General features: G+C 57.0%; 1 protein-coding gene across 2 annotated transcripts in view; it reads right to left on the reverse strand.

Moving 5' to 3' along the window:
* Window positions 1-407: 407 nt before the first annotated feature.
* The window catches only part of CAPN11 (calpain 11), a 31,240-nt gene continuing 15,923 nt past the window's right edge, over window positions 408-15,724 (reverse strand). For both annotated transcript variants that reach the window (XM_019526824.1, XM_019526825.1), the window contains exons 4-22: window positions 13,965-14,083; window positions 13,607-13,740; window positions 13,197-13,365; window positions 10,870-10,953; window positions 10,697-10,782; window positions 10,402-10,476; window positions 9,289-9,449; window positions 8,816-8,985; window positions 8,576-8,587; window positions 7,697-7,908; window positions 7,131-7,170; window positions 5,677-5,742; window positions 5,107-5,164; window positions 4,944-5,008; window positions 3,866-3,934; window positions 3,649-3,727; window positions 3,123-3,239; window positions 2,478-2,536; window positions 408-2,061 (exon numbers count right to left, since the gene is read on the reverse strand). In XM_019526824.1, coding sequence (XP_019382369.1) covers window positions 2,035-2,061; window positions 2,478-2,536; window positions 3,123-3,239; window positions 3,649-3,727; window positions 3,866-3,934; window positions 4,944-5,008; window positions 5,107-5,164; window positions 5,677-5,742; window positions 7,131-7,170; window positions 7,697-7,908; window positions 8,576-8,587; window positions 8,816-8,985; window positions 9,289-9,449; window positions 10,402-10,476; window positions 10,697-10,782; window positions 10,870-10,953; window positions 13,197-13,365; window positions 13,607-13,740; window positions 13,965-14,083 — 1,802 coding nt within the window. In that variant the 3' untranslated portion in view covers window positions 408-2,034. The remainder of the gene's footprint in view (window positions 2,062-2,477; window positions 2,537-3,122; window positions 3,240-3,648; window positions 3,728-3,865; window positions 3,935-4,943; window positions 5,009-5,106; window positions 5,165-5,676; window positions 5,743-7,130; window positions 7,171-7,696; window positions 7,909-8,575; window positions 8,588-8,815; window positions 8,986-9,288; window positions 9,450-10,401; window positions 10,477-10,696; window positions 10,783-10,869; window positions 10,954-13,196; window positions 13,366-13,606; window positions 13,741-13,964; window positions 14,084-15,724) is intronic.

A 15,724-nucleotide genomic window follows, 5' to 3' on the forward strand; every position in this document is an offset into this window, starting at 1 on the left:
TTCTTTACTTCCAATACCCTGCTAGTCCTCCAGGCCCCAAAGCCCACCAGTCATGCTCAGCCCCCCTGTGGCTGGGGCTCCATCCTCACCACAGACATGGGGTCACTTAGTTTCATGACTACAGAGAAGCAGCATCCTGCTGCCCCCGCAGGGACTGGCCCTAGACTGTGTAAAGACAGCAACAAGAGGCTGCCTGAACACAGGGAACTGGAAGCAACGGCCCAGGAGCACAGTGTCCCTCCCCACTAGAGGCAGGGCTACCCCCAACAGGCCTGATGCAGTCCAGCCGAAGAAGCTCCACCAGATGCTGGGTTGTGCCCAGGCACCAGTGGAGGTGGTGCGAGGACAGGCAATCCCTTCCCCTTGCAGGGAGCTGGACAGCCTTATTCAATCACTGCCCAGGCTGCGTTTGTAGAGATCTCTGTTTATTGCTCAGAGTACACAGTGAGCGGGAAGCAGGTCTGCTGTTGGGGCAGAAGTGGTTATCGATGCAGCCATGTTCTCCGGGGATGCAGAGGTGATGGGTGGGGTGGGGGGGAACACCCATAGACCCCACCCGCCTCAACAACACAGCAGCGCTCAGGATGGGGCCACCCCCTCTCCCCACCCTGCAGCAGCAGAGTAGAGGTGCTTAAGGAAGGGGGCGAGAGCAGACCCCTCATTCAGGGGCCACTGTGCCTCTGTGTAAAAGGGCCAAATGGGAGAACATGAGGGGCAGTGCCAAACAGGATGGATCCTGAACCAGTGGCAGTCCCAGCCCTACTGCTGCTGGGCAAAGCCCCTTCCTGCTCAGCCCAGGCCAAAGGGCAGAGGGTAGATGCTCTGGCCATGTGTAAAGTGGTTGCTTCTCCTGGAGGAAGTGGACAAGAGCCCTGTGGCCACTACTCCCTACACAGCAGCCCAAAGGATGTCCTAGTCCTGGGCAGCTGGACCAAGGCTGGCTTGGCAGTGGTGCAGGGCACTGCGCCACAGGACAGGCTCTGAGAGGACACTGCCCCGCAGCCTCTTGGAGGGATGAAATGGCTGGGTGGAGGGGACTTCCTGGCCTGGGTCCTGTCAAGACTTGGGGGTGGGGTATTCAGGGCAACAATGCCACAAAGCTTTGCTGTAAGGCTGTGCCATGTGCATTCACAACCCCTAGAGTCTTCCTGGGGGCACAAAGCAGCATTCAGCACCTAGCTACTGCATCCTGCAACCAAAATGGAGAGCTGGGGTGTGGAGGAGAGAGGGGCTGGTCCAAGGCCACGCAGTGAATTAGCAACAGTGAGGGCAGGACCTAGGCAGCTTCACCCCGAGGGGCTCACTGCTTTGGTCAGGTTCATCTTTGGGAAGTGCTGGGATGCTACAGTGGCAAGCGCAGCAGCCTAATGCTTAGGTGGGATGGGATGGGTCTTTCTCTAACCACAAAGACTGGCCATGCTCCCCTCCCTCAGCCAGGAAGAAAACCCAGGGGACCCCTGGCCAATGCCCCCACCCTATTTCTCTAAGTAACCCCGAGCAAGCTTCAGGCAACCCCCACCCTCCCAGGGTTTCTGCCCACACTAATGCAAAGCAGCCCAGGGGGCCATTCCCAGTACCCAAAGTTGGCAAAGTCCAATTAGCAGCAAGAGCCAGTAGAGGAGGGAGAGGGAGTGGGCACCTGCAGGCTCCCTTCCCCATCCCCGGTGGGTACTGGCTCCTCCACCTCCTGTAGCCAGGCCATTGGGCCTGCAGGCTCCCAGAGTAGCTGGTCCAAAGCCCACACACATTGCACCCCTACCCACCATCCTCCTGTTGTGGGGAGTAAGCCACATCTACAGCAGGAGAAGGGTCCCCCTCTGGCCTGCCTTGCTTCCTGAGTCCCAACCCCCTGCCTGGCCACGGGCATGCTAGAGTGAAAGTTCTTGCTAGGAGGAAGCTGCAGACTCAGGCTGGACTGGCGCAGGCAGGAGGCAGAGGGGCCGGGAGGGGTGTCTGTAAATCGGGGTGAGGGAGGCACTTTGGGGCAGCCCAGCCCACCAGGGCGTCTCAGCCAGCACGGTTCCATCTCTCCTCCTAGCCGCACATTGTCAACAGCAACCACTGCAGGGAAGGGAAGGAGAAGAGGGTGAATGGGCAGCTTGGGAAGAGGCTACAGAGCCGCAGGCCCCACCAGGCTCCAACAGAATGTCTGCCCCACAGCTTGGGCACTGCCCCCAAGCACCAAGAGGAGATGGGGCACAAACAACCTACAGCAGAGGCTGTGGTAATGATCCTCCCCACCCCCTGCTGCACAAGCCAGTGTGAGGCTGGCCCCTCCCTCAGACAGCTTGATTGAACCTCAGCTCTCCAGCCCCTGAACTGGATGCCTCCTTTTCCCTGGGGGCTTCTCTGGGGTGGGCTGAGGAAAAGACAGGCCCCAGACAGAGTCCATGAGAAGTGGGACATCCCCAGGAACTCAGGACCAGAGCCAGGCCTCCCGTTCACCCCAAGGCCCGAGCACTAGGCACAGCCCTCACCTCTGTAAGGTTCATCACGGCCGTCCCGGTGCCCTCAGAGTCCATACTGCGGAAGAATCCTGCAGAAGGCAGAAGTGAGTGCTGCATGGGGGTGATTTTCCTTTATACTTCTTTATCAGAGACCCACACCCCCGTGGGCCCTGACTCCCTCATGCCCCATGGTTAGCAGCTGCCTGGCCACCTCATTTTGCACTGAGAACAAGGGGGATTCTGTTATAGGCAGCTTCTGGTTGGCATACCTGTCCCCAAAGTACTGACAACCAGCATGCCTCAGGCTGGGGCACCTGTAGTTTGAAACTAAGCAGGGTCAAACTGAATCAGGACTTGGATGGGAGACTTCTGGATACAAACTCAACCCATGGTCCTGAAGGCATAACCCTGCTCTTCTCTTTGAGCCAGTCCTAGCCTACAGTGCTCTAGAGGCTGTGGTGCTGGAAGGGGCAATAGCAATGACCCCATAGAGGGTGCCATCCTCTCCAATTCCACCCAGCACAGTGCTAGGCAAGATGCTATCATCAGGAGCTGCTTTTCATTCCATACCCTTTAGGGGACACCTGCCTCTAGGCCAGATCATAGCACTTGGCTTCCCTGAGCCCCTGGCTGGAGATGCTGCTGCATGCAGCTGCTCCTCGAGCTGCCACTTACTGAACATGGCCTCCAGCTTGACCAGGCAACAGACGAAGTTGTCGAAGTCCACGCCCAGGCTGGCATCAGTGTAGCGTGCCACCACCACCTGATGTAGCTTGTTGTTCAGCTTGAAGCCTGGCAGGCAAAGGCGTGGGTAGTGGTTAAGAGGGCTACAGCTGTGGGGGTAGGAACCTCCGAGCAACAGCAGGGAAACAGGTCCCAGCCCATGCAGGAATAAGCACAGATGCACTGGAGGACACTGGCTTTATGGTCACAACCCCTTTGCCCAGCCCCTCTGCAGCTGGGAAACCCACGCCCACCCAGCTTCTTTCTGTCAGGAGGCCAAGGTGCCAGACCCCCAAACAAGAGACCAGAAGTCCTTGCATCAGGTGTTCTGTGCCTTTCAGCTACTGTGGTGGTTTCTGGATAGTGGAGGGAGCTCCCACAGGGCAGGAAACAGGGAGGCCCCAGTGTTGTGCTTGTACCAGCTGCCAGGGACTTCCCTGCAGGGTCCAGGTTCTCCCTCCCCAGGCTGGGGTCTCACCTGCCGATTCCAGAGCCAGGCGCATCTCGTAAGAGCTCATGGTGCCTGACTTGTCTAGGTCGTGCTGGCGGAAAATCGTCTGCAATGACAGAGTCTCAGAGTTCAACCTGGGCCAGTGCCTCCTCCTGATCCCAAGCCCGATGGCCAAACATCCTCACCGTAAGTGCAACATAAAGGTATGGACCTTGTTTCAGCACTTCCCTGCCCCCCTCCTTACCAGCCAGCTCCGGATCTTGTTCCACAGGATCTGGAACTCCACAAGGCCCAAGCGGGCACTGCCATCTTTCTGGGGAACAGAGTGTCAAGGAGAGGTAGGAAAGGGCCAAAGTCTCCCTGGTTATTCAAGATCCTAGGGTGCATTGAGCAAGACTGACTGGGGTGCAGGTCCTCCTACACTGCCAGGCTGTAGCTAAATGGGCACTATGTCCCCACCTGGAGGTTGCTGCATTTCTGCAGCACTGTGCCTATGTGGTATATGCCATGTTCTGAGACCAGTGAGCTTGCGGGGCTGTGCTGGCACCTGCTCCCCTACCCCATATCTGACAGGCTGGTGCAAAGCTGGACTGTGGAAGCAGCCCAGCATCATTTTTTCACTCCTGCAGGCTCCTGCCTCCTTTGCACTGCCTGCAGTGCACAGACCACGGTAGCCACTGATTTCTGTTTGTGAGCCCCAACCATTCAGTAGCATGAGACAAGGGAGCTCTGCTCCACTGTAGGGAGCTGAGGAGAACCTGAAACATCCTTCCTCAGCCCTGCTGAAGGGCTGGGTCTAGCTATGGACACCACCCGCAGGGAGAGCCTGTATCAAGCCCGGTGTCAGAGTACATCCACCTGGGAGGCATGGGATCCTGGCCTGGTGTGCATGACAGTGGGTAGGGGATGAGGGGTGGGCACACTTTTTCACACAGGGAAGGCAGACCTGAAACCAGAGTGCAGCTGGGCTCTGGGCTGGCAGAGCTCTGCTCCTGGGGCACAGGAAAAGCCAGCTGTTATGCCCTATGAGACAGTCAACAGGCCAGGCCAGGGGTCTTGTAACCCACTGTGCTCTAGCACTGAGATCTGACCTCCCCCAGAGCGGGAGAGGGGTACACAAAGGATATCTGGCAGGAGTAATGCAGGCCCAGGGGATGCCACTGTTGTTCTGTTTATGTCATCTGAGCCAAGCCACAATGACTAAAAGTACACACTCCCCCCAACCCCCACAGGGAAAAGCCGTCTCTGAAAGAATGAAGGGACACTGAGGAAGCCTGCAGAACAGCATCTCCCCCAGCAGAAAGGGCTTAGCAGAAGGATACGTCCATCAGGTTGACCATGTTGCGACAGGACTCCATGCTGAACCCGTCTGTCTTCAGGTCTTTGTCTGAGGGCAAGCAGAGGGAATGAGACTGTTATTCACTTTCACAGAACAGGTATTCCCCCACTCCTCCAGCACAGGATGGTAGGAGGGAGAGCACTTACGTCTGGAAATGACTCTGTTCAGAATAGTCTTGAGCTCGAAGACACTGATTTCCATATCCTGCCAGAAGAGCAGAGCATTAACAATACCCTGACAGCTTTCCCAGCTCTAGGGGACTGGAGAGCCCCCCAGTCTCTCCTCCTCCTGAAAGCCCACCACTATGTGCTGGCCCCTGCCTGATGTCTGCCATTGCCAATGGAGACCTGCAGGTTTGTGACACTTCGTGTTGGGCAAGGAAGGCAACTGTCACTCTGAGGTGGCAGGAAATGCTGGGATAGGGCAGGAGACAAGGCTCAGGACTTGGGTGCACTGCCCTCAGCTGGGTATGGGATGTGCCTACCTAGCCAAACTGAGGGACACACATCCAGTGGGGCTGAGATGAGTGCTGCTCCCCAGGTCTGGAGATCAGTGCTCTCCAGGTCAAAGCTCTCCTGGGCTCATTCAATGCCTAGTGCCAAAGGGCATGGTCCTGATGGGGCTTTTTGGGTATTCCTGCAAATGCTCACTCCTCTGCAAGCGTGATGTGTGGCACCCCCTCCCGGCCCCCATACACCCAGGGCACGAATAGTCACCTCTCCAGCCAGCTGCCTGAACATGGTCCTAAAGCCGTCCTCCACGTCATCCTCAGAGATCTCTTCCTAGGGCAATGCAGACCCAAGGGGAACAGGTTATTGAACAAAGTCTGGATTCTTCCCTCCTGTTAGGATGGGCTTCCCCTTCTTTTAGGCTCTAGCAGACAACTGCCAGCAGAAGGAGCTCTCTGCCTGCCTCCCCCCACTGAGCTTTGGTCCCTTGCCCTCCACTCCAACCATGCCCCAATCTCTGTCTCCTAGGCCAGTGTTTCTCAACCTGTGGGTTGCAACCCAAAAGGGGGTTGCAAGAATATTTGAAAGGGTTGTGAACAATCAGAGAAAAACGTAGGAACGCATGGGTTTTCCTCTTGCAGGCTGGCAGAGTTCCAGTCCTGCAAGGGCCTGCTTGGGGCTCGGGGGAGTGGGACACAGGGGGTACCACATGCATGTGCGTGCACATACTTGCACGTGGCAGCCAGGCAGGGTGGAGAGCAGCTTCCGCAGCTACCCACAAGTAAGTCTATGGGGTGAGGGGGCATAGGCAATACATCGGGTATGGGGGGGCACGTGTTCCCCAGATTTGTGTGGGCACAGGGCTGCAGCCTGGTTGGACCAGCACAGACAGGAACCACCTCCGTGGCCCAGCAGGTGGGTCCCAGTGTGGGGTGGGTGGAGTGAGGCAATGAGACTAGCTGCCAGCAGCTGGGCCATGGTGGTGGGACAGAGCCATGTCCTGGAGTATCAGTGGCTGGCAGTGGGAGGAGGTGAGGCCAGCATGGGTCTCTCCATCTGTTACTCCTTGTGCTCCTGGCACAGCACTGGTATGGGGTTCATGGCAGCAGCAGCGGCAGCAACTAGTCTCTCTGCCCTGCTCCATCCTCCCATGCTGGGACTCACCCTTTGAGCCACGGAGGCACCTCCTGCCTATGCTGGTCTGGCTAGGCTGCAGGCCTGTTCCCACACAAATCTGGGGGGCACATGCCTCCCCATACCCTACACCCAGCCCCTTCTGCCCCACACACTGGGGGGCTAGGGCCTGGTGGTGGAGGCAGTGGGTTAGGAGGTTAGGAGCACCAGCAGGGCCAGGGAGCAGTGGGTCAGGAGTGAGAAGCACCAGTAGGGCAAGGGGGCTGTGGCTTGGGAGTGAGGGACACCAGCAAAGCCAGGGGGCTATGGGTAGACTGGCCACTGATGTTTACAGATGGGTTCTGGTACAAAAAAGGTTGAGAACCACTGCCCTAACCCACCCAACTGTCCTCTGGCTGCCAGGCCTCTGCCAATGGAACACATCCGGCTCACAAGGCAGAGGCATTTCAGTCACCTGCAGGTGGCCCCAGCTGGCACTTCCTCCACACACATACTCCAGGCCTCACAGTGCTGCCCACAAAGGCTCACAAGGGTGTGGGTCCTGACATGCTGTGTAAAGGTTTTAGGAGAGGTGCGGTTGTTCTTACCTCATCAGCAAGATCAGCTGAGATCTCCTCATCTAGCTCCCTGGAGACATGAGAGGAAGACACAGTAAGTGGGGAGTATGTGCCAGCCAGGGGGTAGAGGGGTTGGTTCTCCATAGGCTTTGGGGGAGTCCCCGTGTAGGAAACCATAGCTTTTGGGTTCTGCTGAATTAGACAGGTCAGGAAGTTTGGGAAGAGAAACGCCAGGAAGGTGATCCTATCTCCAAACATTCCTGGAGAGAGGTCCATACACCCTCACTTGGGGAGCCCCTCACAGCCCTGACCTGATGGGAGGCATACACTGCAAGATGGGTGGGGAAGGCTTGGAGCCTCTGCTCTAAGAGGCTAGTGGGGCTCCACTGTTAGGGCCCTGACCTGTTTGACCCTGCCCCCTCTCCCACTATCCTGCTGGGACCCTTCCCTCTGCAAGGGAGTTGCAGAATCCCCCCTGAGGCAGGACATCTCCTCCCCTAAGCCCTTGCATCTCAGCAGGTGCTGGAGAAAACACCACTCCCAGCCAGGTCCATCCAGGTGCCACCAGAGTGTGCTCACATCGTGTGTGGACTCACTCTGTATCTGACTGCTTCTCGGTGAAGACGCGCAGGACAAAGTCAGCTTCCTGGTGTGGCTCGAAGGTGGAGGGCACGATGATGTACTCGCCAGGGGGCAGCCGGATGTGGTTGCTCACTTCCCGCAGGTTGATGAAGGTCTCTGACCGTGCACGGGACTGGTTCCGAAGGAAGAACTCCTTCTTCATGTGCACGTTCTGGCAGCCCTGGGACTGTGGGACCAGAGACACCTGTGAGTGAGGTCCCAGCTGCGAGCAAGCAGGACTGTGCCGGGGTGCCTGGAGCACCAGCTCTGTACGAGTGCCACATGCACTGCTCTGGCACCCATGATCAACCCATATGCAGCAGGGCAAACCTCCTCATCCTGGACAGGAGCGATCTTGAGGAGCTCAGCTCTGTCCTGGGTTTCAGACTGACACATCTCCATGACCTGGCTAACTGAGCACTTGTCCCTCAATGGTGACTAACACCATGCCAACTAAGTGAAAATATGAGCATGCCTATGCCCATACATTGTGCTGGGTTGTTACCACAGGGTGAGCAATCTTTCTACCCTTCCCCCATCCTGAGCTTGTGAGCAGCTCTACCCTGGGGCACCAGAATGGAGTGTTTCTCCAGGGGCAGTGCAGACTCTGGTGCCCCATCTGCTGCCAGCCCAAGGGAGGCCTGGGCAGTGACTGCCCCAGAAAGGGAGGGCAGGTTGCCAGAAGTGCTGGAAGGCTGAGAAAGGACACTTCTCAACCCAGGCCATGAGGCTGGTTTGGGATGGGCCCGCTGGTTGAACTCTGAAGACCAGGCCCTGAACTGACTCCTTCCTACCAGGCCTAGCACTCCTTGTCACGCACACTCTGGTGGTGGGATGGATAGCTCTGGACGTACCTCCTCAGGGACCTGCGGAGAGAGGAGAGGCCTATTAGGAGATGTGTGAAAGAACAGCAGAGTCCCTGTCCCCATGTGCTTTAAGGGGGCAACGGGTGAAGGCTATCCCACAAACTCCTGCTAGGCAAGACCCTTTCCCTTTCACTCTCTGGAGTTTGACGGGCCCAGCCCTCCATGAGATGATCAGGGCATGCCAAGAGTGCTGGGTGGGGGTGTGTTTGGGGGCTTGGGGAGGGTTACCTCATAAACAGCAAAGCCAATGGTGTGCATGTCGCCCCCCACGCGCCGCTCCTTCCGCCGGTGTTTCTGCATCAAAGCCACTAGGAAGCTGCAGGCCAACTCATTGTCCCCAGGGTCGTCGTCCTCTTCCAGGAGCTTGATCTTGAACTGGGGGTTGATCCAGAATGTGGCTGGGGGAGGTGGGAATGATGCACTCAGCATGACCAAGCCCTGCAGCCCCCTACCCATTGACCCTGCTGCCCCCAGGGGAAGCTGTAGAAGATGTGAACTCCTAGCCCACACCCTGCTCTCTGCCTGCCAGCCACTTACCCCTGCTCCCCAAGCTCTGACATGCTGGGCTCTACGTGTTACTCCTCCCCAACAGGCTCTTTAGTGTTAGCACAGGAACCAGGCCACCCCACTTCCCCAGCCTACCACCCCTTCTCGCTGCTGAGAAGGTCACTGAGGGAAGGGACTGGGGGTGGAGGCAGTACCTGGATGGTTCCTGCAGCCCCCGGCAGTGCTGCCCCGGTGCCACGTGCCCTCAAACAACTGTGTGTGCCACTTGCTCACGTTGTCCTTGGTCAGGGCATCAGGGCTGAGGTTACAGATCTCCAGTCTGGAGAACTCCCTCATGAAGTCCCGGAAAGACATCCTGCATAGCAGGTGGGAGAGAAGAGACTGAGAGACACTGGAGAGCTGGGAGATTTCTGCAGGAGAAGCTTCCAAATTCAGAGTCTGGTTCCCTGGCTGGCCATACCCTCAGGAGACTCCACCTTTCTGAGACCTAATCACCCTCCCTTCCTCTGGCTGCGCCTCCCTTCCACCCTATGTTCCCTTTTTAAGAGCCTCAGGCTTTCAAGAGAAGCTCAAAGGACATGCTCAGGGAAGCCCACTCACTCAGCTTACACTGTCTGATCCAGCAGTGACTGACCCAGCACTGGCTATTTCCTCCCTGCCCTCTCCTACCCAGTAATGCTAAGCACAAAAGGAGTTCCTGTGTGTCCATGGGCACTAGCTGGCATAAACTTGTTGGCCTGAGCTGGGCTAACCTGGGCTCCTTCAGTAACACAATTTATCAGATTGGGCTTGGGGAGGGTGAAAGTGAGGAATGTCACTGACTGTGCCCAGACCCAGATGTAGGCTCCCTCCACAGGGCTGCATATGCAGAGCCCCCACTGCCAATCCCCCAGCACCAAGTTCTTCTGCACAGAAACAGGCCCAACAGGATCTTCTTGCCATCAGGCTGAGCCTGGAATCCAGGCTTTATCGGGAACCACCTAGCAGTGGGTTGGACACCGGACTGAAGGAAAAGGACTGCATGTGGACAAGCCATGCCAGGCCCTTGCATGGCGGCTCATGTGCTCTGGGGGCCAGTCAGGTCAAGGTGTCCAGTGTGTGTGTTGGGAGGGCTGAAGAGAGCAGGAAAGAATTATGAGCCTGGGAGGAGAGGATGGAGAAACCTGGCCAGGTTCCCAAAGTCTTAGAGATTCAGCTAAGAGTGACGGAGTCTGTAAGACCTGAGAACCAGATCCTGGCAGCCCCATCACAGGTCCAGCAGGGGTGCTGCCTCCCCTTCCGGCACCCTCCGCCTCTGCAGCACTCACCAGAACTCTCCATCTTCCATCTTCAGCTGCAGCTCCGCTTGGTCACTGGGGTCAATGTTGTTCCACTCAGAGGAGCTGGGAGGGCAGGAGAGAGGCAGTGAGATGGGAGATACTAACATGACTCAGCAGAAGGTACCTCAGAGTCTGCCCTTGGATGGTGCTACAAGGGACACCCCAGACTGCAAACTTCCCCTTGGCTCTGCCATGCAAATGCCCTCTTCAGACCCTGCATGATGAGACCCTCCTTCTATCCGTGACAGCTAGGTATGCAGCAGAACGATCAGATCTAACTCACCCGTCACTCCATGCTCCGGTCCACTCCACCTGACCCCAAGGGTTCCTGATGCGGATAAGCTGTTCCTGGCGCCCGCGGTAGTCCACCTGTCGGAGGCCAGGAGTCAGAGGTCAAACTCATGTCACTGGGAAGCTATTTACATTTCTCTGTTTGTCCCAGGCAGCCAGACTCACCTCCTTAAAGCCGGTGACAGAGTAAGCGTGACCCTTTACCAGCTTCTTGAAGGTCACTGCTTCCATATCAAAGGCACTTGTGATCTGAAGGCAAAACACAAAGCATTGGGTTGACTTGGAGCACAGGACAATGTAGATCTCCCTGACCAGGCTCATCACCACCTCCTTTAGCTAGGAGACACTGGCACTCTCCCTCAGAGACACCTCAGTCCCCCAGACTGCTTCAGCATTAGAAAGGGGCAAGGACCCATTAGTCAGCATTTTAGATCCATCAATGAGAGAGCCAGTCTGTTGAATCCTTTGGCTGCTATCAACCAGCACACCTACTCTTGGGTCTGAAATGACTATTAGAGAAGTACATTTGTGTGATGAATATTAAGGAAGAAGAACTCTTCAGGCTCAAGAACACTAGCAACACAAGATCAAATGACTACAAACTGGCTATGAACAAGCTTAGATGAGAAATTTGGAGATTTTTATCTAGCAGGAGTGATGCTTTGAAACAGTTTTCCAAGCCAAGTGGTGGGGGGCAAAGAACCTGCATCTCTTTGATGGAAGGGGTGGTATGATAGGGAGTAGGCAGGGAGTTCTGGCATGCCAATCGCGCGCGCGCGTGTGCGTGTGTGTAAGAGTTTGCGATGTGGAGTCAGGTACTTGCAGTCCCTGGGGAGGAAGTGGGGGTGTATAAAAGTAGCTGTGGTAGTGTTATGTTCACTGGTTAACAATTACCTGTGGGTAGTGCGGCATGGTAGTCCCAGGCCTCAGGGCCTTTGCTGACTGCAGGTGGAGGGTGAGGAAGGTTCTTTTGCCCTTTGTGAATGCTACTGGCTTCTGGGGAAGGGGCGTTCTGCCTTCCTCTGAGGCACTGGGCTGCTGGTCACAACTAGGGCTGGGGGCGTTGACTGGGATGTGCTGATGCTGATGCTTCTGCCAGTACTGTATCTAGAAAACTTGAAGGTTCCTGTCTAGAAGCTCTTGAACTTCTGTTCAAAGTCCTTCTGGTCACTAGATCTGAGGCCAGGAAGGAATAGTTCCTCTAGGTCAGATTGACAGCGACTGTGGGGTTTTCTCTCTTCTTCTGTAGTGTGCAGCATGGTTGTTTCTGAAGGATCTTCTGAGCATACATTAACCAACTGCTTCACTGTTTTTGCACTAGCAAGGCACTGGCAGTGCCCTTGTCTCCCCTATTATTTAGGGCATGCTGTAGGACACTGTTTATCTCTAGCTGAGAATGAAGGATTTGCCATGCAGTTTTAGAGATTCCTTTGGTTAACAACTGCCAGTGGACGCAGGGATCAGGACTCAATGGCCCAGGAGACCCCTTCCAGTCCTGAGTTACTACCTATGCTTGATTTAAAAAAAAGCGTTTTGGGGTGCCCAAGGCACAGTGCTGAGACCTAACCAGTCACAGGGGGGTGCTGCTGTCCAGGGAGACTACAGGCTTCTGCAAGCACTGGTCCAGTGGCCCAGCCTTTCAGAGTGAGATGGAGTGCTTGGCATACTGGGAGCTGCAGTCTCCATGCTAGAGGTGCAGGTTGGAGCTGCCTTTGCTACACTGGCAGCGGTCCTTGGGCTCCTGGTAGGCTGCAAGAGGTGGCTTGGCTGGGTGGTTTTTCCCTCCTTTCACCACAGCAGCTGAAAATCATGGTGCAGCAATGGCTGAAATAGGTTATGCAGGCCTGGAGCAGGGGTGAGGAAATGGCCTGGGGAGCTGGTGCAGGGAGCTATTCTACTGGCAGGGAGTCCTTGCATAACCCCTGGGAGGCATGTGCAAAGAGGCTCTGGCCCCTCCCCCTAGAGGCTTGGGGTGACACAGTCTAGCAACAGGAGTGGCAGGACTGTTTTAATTCATGGTCTCTTCTTACAGAGGTCCAGTAAGCTTGTGCTGAGGCACTCTCAGCACAAGGGGGCACCACACACACACTTGTTGTTTTGATACCTTCCATCATTGAAGAATGAGGGGTACAAATGGTCTCTCAGCACTCCATGGTTCACTGTAGGAGAATACCAAATCCCCCACCACGGACACCCACATGGGGTCATGACACTGCCTGAGCCCTGGCTCTCTCTGCCCCAGGCTCAGCCGGGTGCTATGCTGTGTCCAGCCAAGGGATCTGGGTGGGGCATGGTCCATCCAGCTCAAAGATCTGTGATGTGGGCCTGGACCTGGACCATTTCACACCTGGGCTCCAGGCTGCAGAGGGAGAGTGCAGGGAGCAGCCCAGCTTTAGTGCCTGTGGGGTTAGGGGTATATGCGGGCAGGTTGCAACTCTAAACTCCCTGCAGTCCCTCATCAGGGAAGGGCAGGAAACAGGGGTGCCTCTTACGTCAATGGAGCAGCCGAGCAGGGAGCCTCTCTCCAGAGCCTTGCAGATGACCCTGTCTAGGTTGCGGGGTGGCCGCTTGAGGTCGTACATTTCTGCCACGCCACCGGTGAAGTCCTCAAAGCCTTCTGTGGTGCTGCCCCCTGACAGGGCCTCATAGGAGCCATTCAGCCTGCACGCCAACCAGACACCGCCAGAGGCATTAGCAGGATGACCCTGACAACACTGGGTTCCCCCTCCTGCTCCTAGGGAGTCCTTCAGGGTCCCAGGCCAGCAGTGGTAGGGGAAACAGCTCTCCAGAAAAGACAGCCACAGAACAGGATCTCCCCCCATCCCCACTCTCCCTACCCCAGACTTGCTCCCCATGTTGCCCCTCCTTCCTGTCAACCCCCGGCCTCCCTGCCAGCACTCACTTGGCATAGGCTTTCTCCAGCAGGGCACTCCAGAATTCGGTGCACTCTGCTGAGTGCACAAACACCAGCTCCCCATCCTTGGTCGGTAACCGGTCGTCAACCACCACATCCACCCACTCGCCAAACTGCCAGATCTGCAGCGGGAGGAGGAATGGGGTGAGCGGGGCATGGCTGAGCTGCCCAATGTAGGGGACAGCTGCAGAGCTTGGGGCTGAGGAGCCCCATGCTGACTCAGGAGAAGCAGACCCCTGGAGGAGACCTCCATTCTTAGGCATGGATCCCCCAGTAGCCATTCCCAGAGGCTGTGGGCACCAGCTCCCACCCTGGAGGTGAGAGGCAGTGCTTCCCTTAGCCCTACCTGGAAATGGAAGATGCCTGCATACTCCTCCTGGAAGCTCTGCCCATGGGGCACCACACGATGCAGGAGCTCTTCATTGAGGGTCAAGGAGCCAATGGCAGCCAACAGCCAGCAGTCACCTGGGGAGCAAGGAGATGGGGTCAGGCCCTCACCCAGCATACAGCTCCCCCCTGCCTCCCTGCTGGGTCACTGTGACTTTCAACCTCCTGCCGCTCCCTGAGGTAGACTCCTGCCTCTGCTTCCCTCCCTCACTGGTCAGCTCTGTATGGGATCCCCTAATCCAGGGGTGTCACGGACACAGCACATGGGCTGGATGTAGCCCATCGAGCCCCACTGTCCAGCCCCCAGTGCTGCCCCTCGATCTCAAGTTGACCCACATGTGGCATTCATTGGACTAGGCCCATGCTGCACATGGCACCTGCATGAAGCCAGTCTGGGTCCTGCACTGCACCCAGCACCTGTGTGGGGCCAGTCTGGGACCCGCCCCCACAAATGCCATATCCAGTGCCCACAGGGCCTGTTTTGGGGCAGGTGCCACAGGCAGCATGGGTCCCAGACCTGCTGGAGTGGGTGCCATTTGCAGCTTGTGTCCCAGACTGGCTAGAGTGGGTGCTGGATCCAGTGTATGAAGGGGTGGGGGCTTATGGGCCCAATCCAGCACATAGAGCCTGCCCCATGCTATTCATCCAGCCTGTGGACTAGTCCAATGCCACTCCTCTGGCCAGCAGGGCCTGATGAGTTTGACAGCCCTGCTCAGATACAATTAAAAAACCAGCTGCATCCCCAACAACCCTGATGCAGAAGGGGTCAACAGGGAGTAGATTAGATCCCAGAGGTGGTTTCCCGCAGGATTATGTGCAGGGCACTGGTAACCCCATTGCTGACTCTGTGGGAGCAGAAGGGTGAGTGCTCCCTCTCCCTCTCCCTCTCTGCTGCACAAGAGTGGTCTAAGGGGCATCACTGTGACCTGGGGGATTATGCAAAGACCACCACCTCCATTATTATGCAGCCCCTATGACTGAGCTGGGTGGGCATGGTGCCCAATGGCTTGGCCCCCTCCCAGACCTCCATCTTGGCAGGAGAGGGGCTCTGGGGAGGCCAGGAGCTGGCAGGAGGAGAGGGGAGGCAGCGTGTGCCAACCCCAGGTGCTCCTGTCACTCAGGGACGCACCAAGCTGCAGGGTGTGTGGGGGTGGAACAAGAGCAGTGAGCAACCAGGGCTGGAAATAGCAGGAGGGGGTCAGGAAGAGGAGGTGCCTGGAGACATGGGAGACAATAGATGGGAAATGCAGCCCAGGAGTGGAGGCTGAGCAGGTTAGCTTTTGACAGAAGAACAGGCCAGAACCAGAGCTCCTGGATGGGATGCTGGGACAGCCCCGGGTTTTCAGATCCTCCTGCGAATGCTAAATATAGGCATGGCATCAACTCTCTCACCATTATTGTCACAGCAACCCAAAAGCCACAGCCTGCCTTCTTTTTGTGACTCAGCCCCTGGCAGCTGAGACAGTTTCCTGCTTGTGCCGAGGCTGGGTTAACTGTTCATGTCATGCACCTCAGCCAGATGCCCCTGGAAACAGTGGTGCCAGGAGGCTGAGGGGACACCAGGGAGGGGCTGCCCATCACCCAGATCTGCTGGGGCCCCACAATCCTTGCTGGCAACTCCTCCCCTCTTCCAGGCTGAGGGCCTCCTACCACCGCCTCTACCATTGCTGCTCAGTTCTGACCCCCCGCCCCCCCCCCCCCCCCCCCCCCACCCCCCTT

The sequence above is a fragment of the Gavialis gangeticus genome, unplaced genomic scaffold, assembly GCF_001723915.1.
Source record: "Gavialis gangeticus isolate Ggan-Ray unplaced genomic scaffold, GavGan_comp1, whole genome shotgun sequence".
NCBI classification, from domain to species: Eukaryota; Metazoa; Chordata; order Crocodylia; family Gavialidae; genus Gavialis; species Gavialis gangeticus.